At 42.1% G+C, this 16,414-nt stretch overlaps 1 protein-coding gene across 7 annotated transcripts in view; it reads right to left on the bottom strand.

Annotated features, from left to right (window-relative positions):
- The window catches only part of MCF2 (MCF.2 cell line derived transforming sequence), a 154,611-nt gene that overhangs the window by 47,237 nt on the left and 90,960 nt on the right, over positions 1-16,414 (bottom strand). For all 7 annotated transcript variants that reach the window (XM_083159469.1, XM_083159470.1, XM_083159467.1 and 4 more), the window contains 5 exons: positions 15,431-15,519; positions 12,921-12,987; positions 9,460-9,575; positions 2,925-2,994; positions 1,276-1,368 (listed from right to left, as the gene is read on the bottom strand). In XM_083159469.1, the coding sequence (XP_083015595.1) occupies positions 1,276-1,368; positions 2,925-2,994; positions 9,460-9,575; positions 12,921-12,987; positions 15,431-15,519 (435 nt within the window). The remainder of the gene's footprint in view (positions 1-1,275; positions 1,369-2,924; positions 2,995-9,459; positions 9,576-12,920; positions 12,988-15,430; positions 15,520-16,414) is intronic.

Genomic DNA, 16,414 nt, shown 5'->3' with positions numbered 1-16,414 from the left:
GTGTGCCTTTTTGCTGAAAATTCATCTTATTTGCATTGTTATGACCAGCATGCACAAGGAGCTTCCAATGATTAAAATGATATGCGGCATGCCTATATTCTGTGTGCGACTGTGGCTGTACCTGCATACGAAATGCTATGTTACAGTGATTTTCATGAATACACTATTTCATATGCAGATACAGCCTCACTCACACACAGAATATAGGCATGCTGCATATCATTTTAATCAGCAGAAGCTGCTGATGCCCCTATGCATTCCAAATGCCCTAGGCAATTGCCTAGTTTGCCTATGCCTAAGGCCGGCTCTGCCCTGGAGTGAACGGTAAGTATGACATGTGCTAACCCCAAACATCACAGATAGGGCCAAATTCAGACCCCAATTAATGGGATTGAATCTGCCCCTATGTGAAAATAGCTAAGAATGGGGGTAACTATATTTATGCAATGAGAAGTTACTGGAACAAAACTAGAACTGGCTAAAGATGATACTGTAAATACTGTACTTACCTCAGGAATAGTTCCCAAGGAAATGACACTACTCACACAGCCATATTCACATAAAGCAAATCATTTTACCAAGACCAACAGACACCAGTAAGACATGAGACACAGGGGTATATTCAATTGATGTCGAAACTGCCGTCTTGCCGAAAAGACGGCAGTTTTCGACATGAATAAATCAGAAGGGGTTCCGATCTATTCAAAGCTAGCTTTTTTTTTTTCCTGCAGGTTGAAATGTTCTGACCTGCCAAAAAGTAGGTGGATTGACAGAATAGGCGCTAATCCACCTGCTTTTGAAGGAAACACGGTTTTGGCTGGTGTTCCGGCAATCTCAATCCGATATGAAAAGATGCCATCCTCCTGTCCGCCGCCTCCTGTACTCACCTGCCGCACCGGGTGAGAGCAGCTCACCTGGCCCCATCCCGGCTCCCGCTGCCTCCCGGGCAATCGTGCCACCTCATGACGCTGCAGTCACCCGGTCCTCGTGCCAGCCGAGTGAGCATCAATCAGCGGACAAATCCAACATATAGATTTGGCCGCTGCATTGAATAATGGTTGCCTGATCCATTCCATCAAATGAATTTCGGAATGGATCCGGCATCAATTGATATCAATTGATCAATGGATCCGGCATCTATTGATCAATACCACAGTAATGACTCTAGATCATGGCAACATGCAATATCGTGAATATTAATTCAGTCTATACAATGGTTGCTTCTATGGTGTAAATGTGGTGGGTGCGTGTTTGCAATAATGATATCTGACATACCTGAAAGAAAGCGCTGTCTGAATGCTGCCGCCAGAGGGAGTCTGAGCGAGGTTTATTCTGACAATACTTCTCATACATCTGGAAATATCCTCTCTGCACATAAAGGACAAGAAAGCATTACACTTGCATAAACTGGCAGTGTGTCGCTGAACACGTCGGAGTAGTGGACAGTGAGTACTATTACATTACTTTATTTATTTGGGCCTTATTCAGACTCATTATTTACTGGGCGGTGTAATTTTCGAAGTACTGAGCAGGCTGGATCAGAATTCCATCATCTTCTTTTTCCTCTGGTCCTTTGCAAGTTTAATGGGAGTGTCAGGAAAAAATGCCAGAGCGGAGACTATTTTTTAGGGAGGACCTCTGACGTCAGCTTCGCCACCTATCTGTTGGTTTCAACGCAACCACCGAGTAAGTCCAGCGCTACTCAGACACTACACTATATATTATCACAGCCCATTCGCAGGCTTGCACATGGGTGGGTTTCACTCTGGCGAGGCAGCGGCTAAGTCATCCCTGGGCTCTGCTAATGAGCAGGCCAGAGATAGGGTATGAATCAGGCCCATAGTTCGCTAACACAGCAAAACCAATGGTCTAATTGCAGCTCGGACCAGTGACCACTTGTAATTACTGATAAAGTAGCACAGTTGTTAAAAAACTACAGACTGCGGGAGTAAACCTCCAGACAATGGGTGCTTCACATGTTTATACATTTACAGTGATATGAAGTCCTTCGTACCAGTCAGTAGCTGTGTTGGCTCTGAGGAACCAAATGATTTAAAAATGTTCTGCCAAAAGTGATTTTGTTCTAGCAGTCCTTCACCCGAGTCATGCTCAGCAGGGATTTGGTCAGGTTGTAGATCGCTAATTTTGTGTGACTTTGTTAAATACTGAATTAAACATCTGTTAAACTTTAAGCAAAACATCATCATTATTATTATTATTATATATAGACTGAACCAGATGTCTGCATTAGAAGATCACAGACTACAGTGGCGTAACAATACCCACGCAGATCCCCGTGGTGGTGGGGAGGTGCTGAGAAAGTGTGGGCACCGAGGGTCTGTGGGGCTATTGTTACGCCGATGCCACCTGCCGGGACCTGCTGCACCTGTGGCAGGGACTCACAGATTTACTTGTCTGCGGTCCCGGCTCTCCTTCTGGTCCCTGCTGTTAATGAAAACTGACCCTCAGGTCAGGAGCACCGGGACCGAAGACAAGACCGCCGGCAGATGCGGCATCAGGAGAGGTAAAGCAGGTTTGGGGGGAGGGGGGGCGCAAATCAAGTAGTTACGCCACTTACGGACGACACAATTCATATAAGATTATGATTGGGACTCCAGCTATGTTGGGCCCATATAAATATGCAGAGCAAATTGTGCAGCTTTAAATCTACTGCAGATAGCAGGTGGGGAGTGTGATGGAGTGGTTCACCTGCCTTACAGTAACGCAGGTGTCTTACGTGAGCTCAGGGAGGACAGGGACCTCATGTAAAGCAAAAGGGATTTTATGCATGCAAATAAAAGGTTTATAAAAGTAGCCTGATAAACAGGTACTTTTGTCTTTAATGGTAATAGGCAGAGAGAAGAGGTGCCAAAATACTGTGTGAGCTCTGCTTATAGAAATCCAGCCATGATTTGTGTACCTACCCTTTCTAAGAAGCAGTACCCAACCCTCTCAGGTGCTCCAATGCAGCTTTCCAGACTCAGGAGAAATACTCTAGTTCAAATCAAAAACAAAACAATGTGCAAGTCAGAGGAGAGAGAGACGGATATACCTGCATGCACTTTATTGTACATTGTAGATATCATTGTTGACTGAAAGAGCGGCCCATAGACAATGCAGGTCACAGCAAACTACACACGTGCATAAGGATTGCAGGATAGTATACTCAGACTTATCCTGAACACCTACATAAATCTACAATAAAACACTTGCGCAGAAAAGAAAATGTTTCAATATCAAAGACAAAGTCCTATATTCACCTAATAGATATGGTGAAGAATAAGCTGAGTTATATAAGTTACACATCAATGAGCTGAACTAGGTTTGTACAGAGGGCCTAATTCAGACTTGCAAGGCAAATTTGCTCTAAAATGGAAAAAACTGCTGAACTGCATGCAGGATGTGTCGTATGACCAATTTTATGGAAAAGGTGCAGAATCATACCTATTTTCACAACAATTCCGATCCGATACACCCCCCCTACCGCTCGTATGTCGGATTGGAGATTTTACCTACTGCAGTAAAGATTCATCAATCTGACCTCCGATTCGGTACCAATCTTTGGCAGATAATCTTTGTTTGGATCCCCTGTCCATCGCGATGCACCGGATCCAACCAGCTAACGACCATCGGATCGTCTGACACAAATGCACCATTTTTAACAAATCGTGAGCCCTGGACTGTCCGGGAACTCCCAGGAAGTTAAAGGAAAATCATTTGAAGATAGACATGTGATCGTGGTTGTTCTGGTGTGTACCCAGCCTTAAGCCCCGTACACACGGCAAGATATTGGCTAATGGCCAATTTCAACTAAGCAATTTTGACTAAGCAATTTTAAGAGAGATTTTGGCTAGATGCACTGGAGATTTTGACTAAGCGGTTTTGTCTAAATAAGGATAGTCTATGAACTAGTCAAAATTTTCTAGCCTGCACAGTCAATCTATGCTAAGCAATCTATGCTAGACAATTTTGACTAAGCAGAAGAAAAATAGGGAGATTTTGGCTAAACTTCTAGGAGATTTTGACTATCTAGTCAAAATCTCCTTCAAAATCTCACTGTGTGTACACCCCTTTAGATTTGGGAGGGGTGTGTTCAAACTTAAATCTAAATTGCAGCTCACAGCTCGCCCCCAGCATTGAATATTGCCCATTATATGTAACAGACCCACTGTAGCAATAAAGGGCTATTTTCTAAGCATGCAAAAAGATGGTTCCCTAGGGGACAAACAGGCGCTGGTAGTGGTTCAGATCCCAGCTGCTGTGCAAGAGTGGGGTAGTTAATCCCACAAACAAGAAGAGAAACAAAGTGGTGGCACAGCGCTAGTTTGAGGAGGAATAATAACCAAAAAAAAAAAAAAAAAAGAATAATTTTAATAAAAACACACGTAAAAATTCAATACATAAAAAATGACATAAATTATAGGTAGTTTTGATAAAGTAATCTCACTGTCAGGATGGATATCGAAGGCACTGAGGATTGTAAACTGTAATTAGGTTCCTATTGATGAATGGAGGGGGTAGTGTCCATTGTTTTTGGATTCCAATGATGGAGATGATGGAGAGGGAGTTGTGTCAACTCCGTTCTGGAAATGTCCCCTTTTGGGTCTCGGAGGGAGTCGATGTGGTGGGTGGTGACTGAATCCAAAGGGGTCTCAATGTCCTGTGGTCACTCCGTGGTCACTGGGGAATGGACCGCAATATGCCTCAATCCGCTGACCTGCTTTCAATTCGCTTGTCTGGTATCCACCAAAAAGGTTCGGAAGTGGGTGCAGGGGGATAGGCTGGGACCACACAATGGGGGCCCAAGGGGACTTGACTGGAACAGGTGACTGAGATGGATAGGCCGCACCTGGCAAAATTCCTCTGTCAGTGGTCCCTGTTGATGGGGAGTCTCAACGGGTGGCCGGTGTGGTAAGGCTCTTCTGGAGAAAGATTCTCTGAGATATGTCCCAAGTGCAGATAAGCTGGTCCGATGAAGGAGTGTTCCCAGTGGCACTGGTGGGTAATGCAAGGTGGCTGAATACAATCCTGAGAGTGGAGGGGTGTAACCTAAAATTCCCCAGCCTATCCCCCTGCACCCACTTCCGGACCTTTTTGGTGGATACCAGACAAGCGAATTGAAAGCAGGTCAGCGGATTGAGGCATATTGCGGTCCATTCCCCATGGAGTGACCACAGGACATTGAGACCCCTTTGGATCCAGTCACCACCCACCACATCGACTCCCTCTGAGACCCAAAAGGGGACATTTCCAGAATGGAGTTGACACAACTCCCTCTCCATCATCTCCATCATTGAAATACAAAAAACAATGGACACTACCCCCTCCATTCATCAATAGGAACCTAATTACAGTTTCCAATCCTCTGTGCCTTCGATATCCATCCTGTCAGTGAGATTACTTTATCAAAACTACCTATAATTTATATGTCATATTTTATGTATTGAATTTTTATGTGTGTTTTTATTAAAATTAATTTTTTATCCCATGGTTATTATTCCTCCTCAAACTAGCGCTGTGCTACCACTTTGTTTCTATTTTCTAAGCAATCTGACTTAATTCGACTATATCGCTTACAAAATAAACACACTTTGCCATCGCTGGGAGATGTATAATGAGCCTGCTGGACAAATCTAGTCAGATCGCTTAGCAAGGGACTGCACATCTCCCGTGTTTTGTGTAGTGGGTGATAACAATCAGCGATCTGCATTAACTTGCTTAACTTAAATCACCCATTCTTCATTTACTTGCTTAACTTAAATCTCTCATGCTTAATTGCTTATCACTGGCAGTTTCTGAACGATCTAGATTCAGCGAAGCTCAAGGGGAATCTCTCATGCTAAATCTCTGGCACAAATCTCTACGTGTGTAGCGTCCATAACTCGCTCTGCACATGTTTCAGCTTCCCCCATGCAGTGCAAAGTAAAAAGTTACCCATTTAAAAAAAAAAAAGTCCTGCAATTAGATCTGAATTATGACCAAAAACACTGTCCAGTCCTGTAGGGATCAATAGTTCTAGATAACATCTGGATTATGTCATTGTTGGTGGATAAGAGGCAGCAGCTACTACTGAATCTTAGTTTACTGTTTCCTGACAAAGACAGCACATGTTGGAACAATTGACTTAAGGCCCATACACACTTGACAATTTTCAGCTGAAAATCGATAAAACAGCCGTTTTGAGCTATTTTAAGCTTAACCCCTTCACGACATATGACGTATATATACGTCATATGTCGGTTGCGGGGGAATCAAGCCAGCTCACGGAGTGAGCTGGCTTGAAAGAGAGCAGGTAATGGCTGTATATTACAGCCAGGTCCCTGCTCTCACGGCCACGAGCGGCGAGTTCGCCGATCGTGGCCGTTTAACCCTTTAAGCACCGCGGGCAAAGCGCCCGCAGTGCTTAAATAGCTGATCGGAGGGGGGGCGCCCCCTCCGGCGCCGATCGGGGCCCCCCGCAGCGAGATCGGAGGGTGCCGATCGGTTGCCATGGTAGCCAGGGGTCTAATGTAGACCCCTGTGCTGGCCGTGTATGCATACCTATTACATCCTGCCTCAGGCAGGATGTAATAGGAAGTGCATAAAATCACTACGTTCAGCCATAGAGCTCTATGGCTGAACCTAGTACAGGCGATCGCGCCCCCTAGTGGTCAAGTACACTAGGGGGCCTTGTAGTAAAAGTAAAAAAAAAAAAAAATAAAGTTTAAAAATAAAAAAAAAATAAAAAAATATTAAAAGTTCAAATCACCCCCCTTTCCCCATTTCCCAAATAAAAATAAATAAAAAATAAAAAAAATAAACATATTTGGTATCGCCGCGTTCCTAAAAGTCCGATCTATTAAAATATAACATTAGTTATCCCGCATGGTTAAAGGCGTAAACGGAAAATAATCCCCAACGCCAAAACTACGTTTTTTGGTCGCATCGCGTACCCAAAAAAAAATAACTAAAAGAGATCAGAAAGTCGCCCATATCCCATAATGGTATTAATTAAAAAGTACACTTCAGCCCGCAAAAAATGAGCCCTCACCCAGGTCCGTAGGTGGAAAAATAAAAAAGTTATAAGCCGCAGAACATGGCGACGCAACGCAAATTAGAAAAACCGTAAAAGTTGCGATTTTTTTTTTTAGTGGTAAAACATAACGAAAACTATATAAGTTTGGTATCACCAGAATCGTAACGACCCATAGAATAAAGATAACCCATCATTTTAAACGAACTATGAACTCCAAAAAAACCGTAACCAGCGCAAAATTGTGCAATGGCGTTTTTTGTTTTTTTTACCCCACATTGAATTATTTCCTGATTCCCCAGAATATTATACGGTATAGTAAATGGTACCATTACAAAGTACAACTTGTCCCGCAAAAAAAAAGCCCTCGTGTGTCTATATAGCCGGAAAATTAAAAAAGTTACGCTTATTTGAACGCAAGGAGGAAAAAAAAAAAAAATTACCTTAAAAGGCAATGTCGTGAAGGGGTTAAAGTCTGCAAGTGTGTTTGGTCTACCGATGCCAGACTAGCGATGATGCGCGCTCCCGCATCATCGCTAGCAAAGTGGGCCATCTGCTGGTTTTACCAGCACGTCTGCCTCTGATGGCTAATATTTGAGCCATCATCGCCAGGTGTGTATGGCAGCCGGGTTGAAAGAGCATATACTCACCCTGCCGCCGTGTCCACGCCGCCACCGCCACTTATCTGCATCTCCCCGGCCAGGCCACACAGCCCGGCGGATCACCTCGCCCCCGTCAGAACGCCCCACCCCCAGCTTACTGCTATGCTCTACAGCATGGGTCCTCAAACTGCGGCCCTCCAGATGTTGTGAAACTACAAATCCCAGCATGCATTGCCACAGTTTTAACACTCCCTTATAGCAAAACTGTGGCAAGGCATGCTGAGATTTGTAGTTTCAAAACATCTGCAGGGCCGCAGTTTGAGGACCCATGCTCTACAGTGTGGAGCATATAAACTCCACTGGCCACCAATGCATTTTTAAAGCCAGTAATATATAGATTGCTGGCACATGCCAGCAATCTATGTATTACTGGTACCACTGGGCAGCAATGTATATATATAAGCCAGTAATATATAGATTGCTGGCACATGCCAGTAATCTATATATTACTGGCACCACTGGGCACCAATGCTATTTATGATAACCCAGTAATATTTACATTGCTGGCATATGCCAGCAATGTATACATTACTGGCACCACTGCCCACCAATGCATATTTATAAGTCACTAATATATACGGTATATATTACTGGCACCACTGCCCACCAATGTATAATTTCTATGGCAGCAAGGTATACATTGCTGCACAGGCCAACACTGTACATTATAAGTTACCGCCGCCACTGGCCACCAATTGTTTTTTAATGGCGGTAACGTATACACATAACTCCCCCTTGGCAATGAGCACTTTACTACCCCATGGCATCAAGCAAGAAGGCTCTGGCATCGAGCATGAAGATGATGGCATTGAGCAAGAAACCCCTAGCAATTAACATGTAAGTAAGAGGTACTAATGTGGCATAATATGTATTAGCCATTGCGGTGTGTGATGTAATATGTAATGGACATCATGGTGTGTTGCATAATATTTAATTGGAATTACAGTGTGTGGCAATATGTGTAATAGGCATTATAGTATGTGACTTAGTGGGCATCACTGTGTATAGCATAATGTGTAATAGCCATTGCAGTGTGTGGCATAACATGTAATGGGCATTACAAGGTGTGGCATAATGTGTAAATGTCATTACGGTGTGCAAAATCAAGAATAGAATATTAGCAAATATTTAAAAAAAACATGATAAGGCAGGTCAAGAGGCGGGCTGTGGGTGGGCCACTGTAAGGGAATCTCTCAAAACAAAGGTGGTAACCCTAATTTTATTATGGCAGTAGAGTATACACTGTTGGCGCAGGTGCACGGAATTCTCCCTACATGCACAGTTGCAAATACAATCATAGCCTTGCACATGGGTGGGATTTCCCCCGGTGGGGCGGCATGTACCTGATCTCTGGGCTATGCAGCCCAGCGATCAGTTGTCAGTCAGGCATCAAGAAAAGAATCAGGCATCAAGAAAAGAAATGCACTGAATAAAATGGCAGCTGCCCCCACCCTTGGAATTCAAACCCAGCCCATTATGTAAATAGCCTTGTATATGAAAGATTTTCAGCAAAGTCTTTCACCTCCTGAAAATCTCTAGCTCTTTGGGAAAATAGCTCAGTGTGTACGCACTCCTTTCGGGAAAGTTATATCTATCAGAGATTTTGGCAAAGTCTTTTGAAATGAAAATCTTCTAGTGTGCATGGGCCTTTATTACACAGTGTTTTATGTTAAGTCTAAACAGCTTTACTCCATTTAGAATTAGGTTGCAAATGAAGCTTGAATTACTTTAAAGGCCTATTCTATGGATTTCGGTATGGCTGACAGTATAAATGGGTTTCCTTACTTATTGTGGAATTCATATATCTCTGGCATATTTCCAAACAGAATATTCTTCATATTTCTCAAAGATGGTGACATGAACTGAATCATAGCTGGGTTTTCCATCTCAGCTCTGTATCCCTAGAAAAACAAACATGCGTTTGCTAATAAAACAGTTAATAATGTTTATTTATTCACAATACAATAAAGTAACATGACCCCCTCAGCTTCCTGTAATGCTACTTGCCTGTAGTTATTGGCTGACTGCAAAATACAGCAGTGCAAAAAAAAAAGAATGTTTGTTATATTCCCACTGCAGCTCTTAAACGGTAAATTGCAGTTTTTTTAGCCTTTTTGGTCGAGCTGCAGTGGGAAAGCTCCAGGTTGCCTAACCCTTTTAACAAATACCAGTATTTGTTAAACGGGTAAAAAGCAGTGTTTTACCCATTCAAGAGCCGTTTTTTTTGCCAGTGGGAAAGGCTCTTAAACGGTATTTAGAAATAATAATAAAGGTTAAGAACATGATTGGCTTCCTGCATGTGATGACTGTACAGTGGGGCAAGAAAAGTCAATTTAAATGACAGCCCATGTTTACAATGGCTTTAATTGGGTTGCTTTGTGGTTTAAACGGGCACAATGTGAATGTGACAAATACGGTATTTAAACGGCAATTTACCGTTTAAGAGCTGCAGTGGGAGAGGGTCTTTATGGCTCTTACCCGTTTAAAGACCCGTTTACAAATACCAGGTCATTACCCGTTTAGGCAGTGGAAAAGCAGCATTAGATTTCATCAGAGCCATAACTAGGGTGGTGCCAAGTGTGCTTTAGGTTAGGGGGCACTGATAGAGGCAATTGTGCTTCTGTTTTAATATCTGGGATTCAAACCCATAGCCTGTGGTATTGTAGTCAGACACTCAATACATAAAGCTACCTAACCTTGCATAGAAAGATAGAGAATTCTAACTATATGAAGCTCACCTTGTACTTTGAGCAAAAAGTATCAGCAATTGCAGCTGAGCAGATCTATGTAGTGGGAGGCTGTAGGGGATTGGATGTATGGATGCACACTACTACGTGGATCTGCACAATTTCAATGCTGATTAAGTACAAGTATTTTCATATAGTTACAAACCTCACCACTCATATGGAGGCTGAAATAGCTAAATGTCACCGTTTTGACATTCAAATCCCGGGTATGGCAGTTTATTGAAAAGTGTTATTTAATAAAGGCAGAGGATTTGTGCCCAAATACATTTTAATGCAGGGTTCTATAATAAGTGTGTGTCTTCAGTTTTGTCATTCTCCTCCCCCACGAGGGCATGCACTTTATGTTTCTATTTACAAAATATGGGGTGGGGGGGGGGGGGGGGCTGCTAATTCTCTTTTTAGTACAGGTCACTGAAAAGTCTAGTTACTGTGGGGCAGATGTATAAAGCCGTGCAAAGTGATAATGTGGTGATAAAGTGGAAGGTGTTAACGCGCCAGCCAATCGGCTCCTAACTGTCATGTTTCAATCCCAACCTGTACTTTGGCAGTTAGTAGCTTATTAGCCAATGCGTTATCACTTTTCACTTTATCACCATGTTACCACTATACAACGCTTAATACATTTGCCCCTCTGTCCTATGGTGAATGTGCCATACGTGTATTGTTTATCCCAATCATAATTGAGTGCTGTTACTCTATTACCAGACTGGCATACCCTGTACCCTGTTCCCTCCGTAACCCTCCTTTGTGCTTATTTAGACAGATTGTGTCACCTTAAATACTACGTGTCATCCCTGTCGCCGCCCTCTAGGTAAATTCAGTTGACAGAAGATAAAAACTATAAACAAAGTTTATAGAATTGTAACTAAAAGCACTGCCAACTTTGTCATTTTCCTGTACTTCTCTCATAAACATTGTTACCATTTGGTCTGCGTGCAGTTACAGGGATCCTCTGATGGCAGACACAGGCGTGATTTCCACATGTACAGTATACAATGAGATTTATTTTGCTTGGACAATACAGAAGCCACATTCACTTAAACTGTAAATCTTGGGTATTATTTTTATTATCGTAAAGATTAATGTGTTTGCTTTATAAAATACAAAAACAACATCCATAGTTAAAAAAATACATTTTGCAGCCCAAAATAACAGGATTCACCTTTTAAAAAATGCTGCATTAAATCCTGCAACAAATAGCGCTGAGAACCAGCAGTTTGGAAAAACAGCACCGTAAAAAATACAAGGGCGGATCAATAAGTACCTGTGTTTGAAGATGGGTGGCGTTGCTAAGGAAAGTTGATATTACTATCGTGTACTACCCGCTTTCAAACAACGCCATACCAAATTTCAGATTGATTCATAGTTATTTTTTTCCCCACCACAACAATGCACCAGCTCCCTCATCCGGAATTATTGCGGCCAAATTGCATGAATTGCGCTATGAATTGTTGCTGCATCCACCGTACTCGCCAGATTTGGCTCCCTGCAACTTCTTTCTGTTCCCTAATTTGAAAACATGGCTCATGGGAAAAAAATTCAGCTGAAACGAGGAGGTCATCGTCTAGACAGAAGCCTGAGTTTGACAAATCGTAGTTTTTATAGGGTTCAAAGAATTGGCAGGTACGTTGGGAAAGGTGTATTGCCATGAAAGGAGATTATGTTGAAAAATTAATAAAAAATTTTGTCTTCATTCTTAACACAGGTACTTATTGATCCACCCTCGTAAACCCTTTAGTGCAGAGGTTCCCAAATGCAGCCCTCAAGACTCCTTAATGGTACAACCTTTTAAGTATATACATGGCTCAGTCAGCACAGATGATTAAATCTAATTAACTGAGGTACTAATTAAGTCACTTGTGACTGAACATTAATATACTTAAAACCTGGACCATCAGGGAGCTTGAGACCCGCATTTAGGGCTGATTCAGATCTGTTGGCACACCGAATTCTGCCCCATCCTTGATGGTGGGGGTCTGAGCATGTGCATAGGTGATGATGCGCATGTGCAAACACCTGAAGCAAGCACCTTCGCGATTTTTTAATTTGCCAATGAGCTTGCTGCCCGGGTGGGTGTGGCCATAGAACCATTAGGCGGACCCCTGCAAAACCAGGCGTGCCCCTGTCTGCTTGGGGCGGGACGATTTGATCACTTATGAAGCTTAGTGCATGTGGCCCTTTAGTCCTAGAGGCTGGATTACATGGTGACCTGGTACTGTGCATCACATACAGGCCCCTGTATTAGACAGAAGTCACATGGCAAATTCATTTACAGGCTTTCTCAAAACTGATTATTATCTGGCATTTCACCAATTAAAAGGACAATTTACTTCTAAAAACATGTGTTGCAGGCAGCATACTGTATATACTATACACTTTTTTTTCTAATTCTCAAGGTAAAATAAATACTAATGACCCAAAAGCACTAGCATAGTGTGGATTTGGACTGTATGATGCATCTATAACAAAAGTCACACTGAAGATCACAGAGCAACGCACCAATAAAACAGTGTAAAGTTCTTCTACATAAATCCGCTCAGTCTCTATTAGCTCATGGATGACATGCCTGGAACAAAACAAAACGAAAGGAACCTTTAAACCTATTTTTAGTGGCTTGTCCAAGTATTACAAAGTCAACAGGATCAATAGACTTGTGACAATATATAGATGTGTCCTCATACATCTTGCCTCAATACGTCACGCAGCAGGAGACGCCTGGTGCTAGTTGACATGCATGGTGCAACTCTGTTCGTGCCGGGTGTCTGTTCTTGCCAAAAATGCCTATGTGAATAAGACACACAAGCAGATTCTGCTGATTAAAGTGACAGCAGCCTATATTCTGTGTGCAGTAAAATGCCTCTATCTGTATACATAATGGAACCGTACAGTGCATTCAGTATGCAGATACAGTCATGGCCACACACTAAATATAGGCATGCTGCATATCATTTTAATCAGCATAAGCTACTTGTGCATCACATTCACATAGATGCATTTTTATGGAAACAGTCAAACAACGCTCAGCACTACCGAGTCCCACCAAGGCAATGGCACGAACATAAAAGGTTTTTATCGTGCAAGGAGGCTAGGTGTATGTGGAAACATCCGTAATGGTAACTATGCAGTAGAAATATGGTAAGAGTAATATTTTACATAACGTAACTTTATTAGAGAAATACAAGAAAATAAAAAATGAGTTTAGGAAACAGCAATGAAACATCCAGGAGATACACCTTTCCACAGAATAAATGCATAGCAAGTATATAATCCCTCCACACCCTGCAGCTTTCAGAGAGGTGCAGACCTCCGGCAGGCATGGATCTCCTACTTAATGCTGAAATCAGGTGGCTCATAGGCTGTGGCACCACCTGGCCAGCACTGCTTGTAAAGTGGGACATAAAAATCATCTCCAGGAGGTGCAAGGGTGGCCCTCTGTCCTTCAAAGAAGCAACACATTACCCTTAATCTTGTTGGAAAATGAAAACAGTATAGTTAAAGTCATGGCTGCACAAATGCATTATCATGGCCATGTCCCCCGCAATACAATGCTGAGGTTCCAGGTGGCAGGAGAACCATTCTGGATTGTAGAAAAGTAGGCAAGTATTAGGATATTCACCGTAAACCGTAAGCATCCCCTGAATGTATGTAGCCAGGGGCCACAGCAGATATCGGTGATACAGCATCTTCTGCAGTCTCACAAGAGAAGTCCCTTTGCTTTCTCTGGGGTTTGGTTATTAGCCAAGTTTACCAACCACCATCATACAAGTCAAAGTTACTACCTCAAATAGCGGCAACAGGAAATGATCATTACCAGGTCTCGGTAAAGTGAATTAGAGAAAAGCAGGACCCTTTTTGGGTTGAGAACGAATGGCTCGTATACTTGCTCAGCTATTGAAATCATTCAAGCTGTCTGGCCAAGTTGGTTTCTATACTTCCTTATGGTGCACATTGTGGTGTGACTGTACACATTTGGGCTGAAGCAGAGTTGAATGTGAGTCAGATGTAATTGCTCCTACATTGCATCCATAAAGCAAAAGGTAAAGTTGTATGTGAGATCGGAGTTCATCTATACGCATGCTTGGTTTCATAGGAGCCATCATTATCAGTGTGCACTCTTTATGCACAACGCTGAATAGACAACAATTCCATTGCAGCTCCCATGCTAAATGTTGTCTATGAGTTAAAGTATTGCTACCTCTTGCTACATTTCAGTTACAGTGGGGCAGATGTATTAAGCCTTAACAAGAGATAAATGCAAGGGTGATAAGGAAGAGCTGAGAATGAGTTCCGTCCAATTCTGAATCACCCACAGGAGCTGGACTCCATAGCATGCTCAGTGTGAAAACACACAATGTCCACTCTGACTTACCTCCATCTCTGCAAAAGCCCATTATTGAAGTGACTATAAAAAACTGGCCATGGCTCTGCATGATGGTGGATCTCCACAGGGTTTGGGTACTGTATATTGGTCAGATCTTGGAGAGGCTGTTTTGCTTTTAAATATAGAGGTACAGTATGGGTCATGTGTACATCCAGGAATTTTGTTGTCCAGTGTGGTGATATCATTTATGCGCCAGGCTTCCCAAAAGATCATTCTGAACAATCAAATATGGATCAATGGGCTGCTGTGGAGACTGTGGAATCAGTAAAGGGCTCCTTGGCATCCTTCTGTTCCACCCTACACCAGCACTCTGTAAGCTGTTCACCCCTGTGTTTAATAACACATGCAAACACAGAATTGGATGACAAGTATGGCGAGCGCAGCGGGTACACTGATATGGTGTCCATATCAACTTATGTCGAAATTCAGGACAAAAAAGGTAAAACACTCATGTTGACCTTCCCATACAACAGTAATGTATTCTACAGGCTTCTCCCAAAAAAGACAGGTCTGTCCAGGCATATGATAAGATGGTAAGGGAGTTGGAGAACTCATGCAATTGATACACTATTAATACCCCCACATCACCACATGGATACACAATAAATCACAAACATACATCAATTACCCTTTAAGTATATCCAAACTGTCTTCACTCTCTGAAATAAAGAATTGCAAAGAATTTCGCTTCTCTTGATAGTCGTGCATCACTTCAATCTGAAATGAGAAACGTTCCCATCATTTCCTTTACAGTGTAAACACATTAGAACCAGCAAAGCACTGTTGGAATAAATGCCTTGTAACTACAACCATGCATGCTTTTTATTTTGAACCTTAAATGATATTAAGATGAATTATGCTCAGTATGGATCATTTGCAAACTTCATCGTCTCTCACCCCCACTTTCACTTTTTAAAGCTAAATTACACCCTTTGTTCAGAATGCAATGGGCTGAGGTTTTCCTGGACAGGGATATCAAAACAGAGAAATTGTTTCTTATGTGGGGAACGTCCATAGCCGCTATATCGACTCTATTGAGAATGCAAATAAAGAACAGTGTGAAGAACTCATCCTGGTACAATATATGTTACAGATAGAATCGACCGATCCCCCAATTAAATTGTAATGTAATATCTAAGAGAGATTGGGATTTAATGCTAAATGTCCCTTGTATAAATGGTGAGGCACCAACTGTTTAGTGCTTGAATAGTTTTAAATGATCAGAATACACTTTTGAAGTATATTATCTCTATGTACAGTATTGTAATCTATCACTCCAGCATTTTGTAGCTCTGATATCATATTTTGTTATTGCTTGTGGAAAATAAGACTTCTAATAATTGTATTATTGTTTGATATGTTGTATGTGAATCTGCCACTTGATGCTTCAATAGAAAAAAATTATAATCCACTACTGTTTCATTTGACAAATTGCAGCCACTTGTTCATCGAGGGCATTTTAAGGTACATAACCACTGACTGACATGTGCACCTTTATCCAGAAGTCTGTGGCTAGCTGTGCAAATCCTAAAAACTTGTATGACCTAAAGCTCAAACCACTAATTTCAATTTATGAGCTTGTCCATCTAAAAACATTTGCTCAGGTTAAATA

The sequence above is a fragment of the Crinia signifera genome, chromosome 9 (assembly GCF_055691185.1).
Source record: "Crinia signifera chromosome 9, ASM5569118v1, whole genome shotgun sequence".
Classification (NCBI taxonomy): domain Eukaryota; kingdom Metazoa; phylum Chordata; class Amphibia; order Anura; family Myobatrachidae; genus Crinia; species Crinia signifera.
This window is presented reverse-complemented; position numbering and strand designations above follow the sequence as displayed.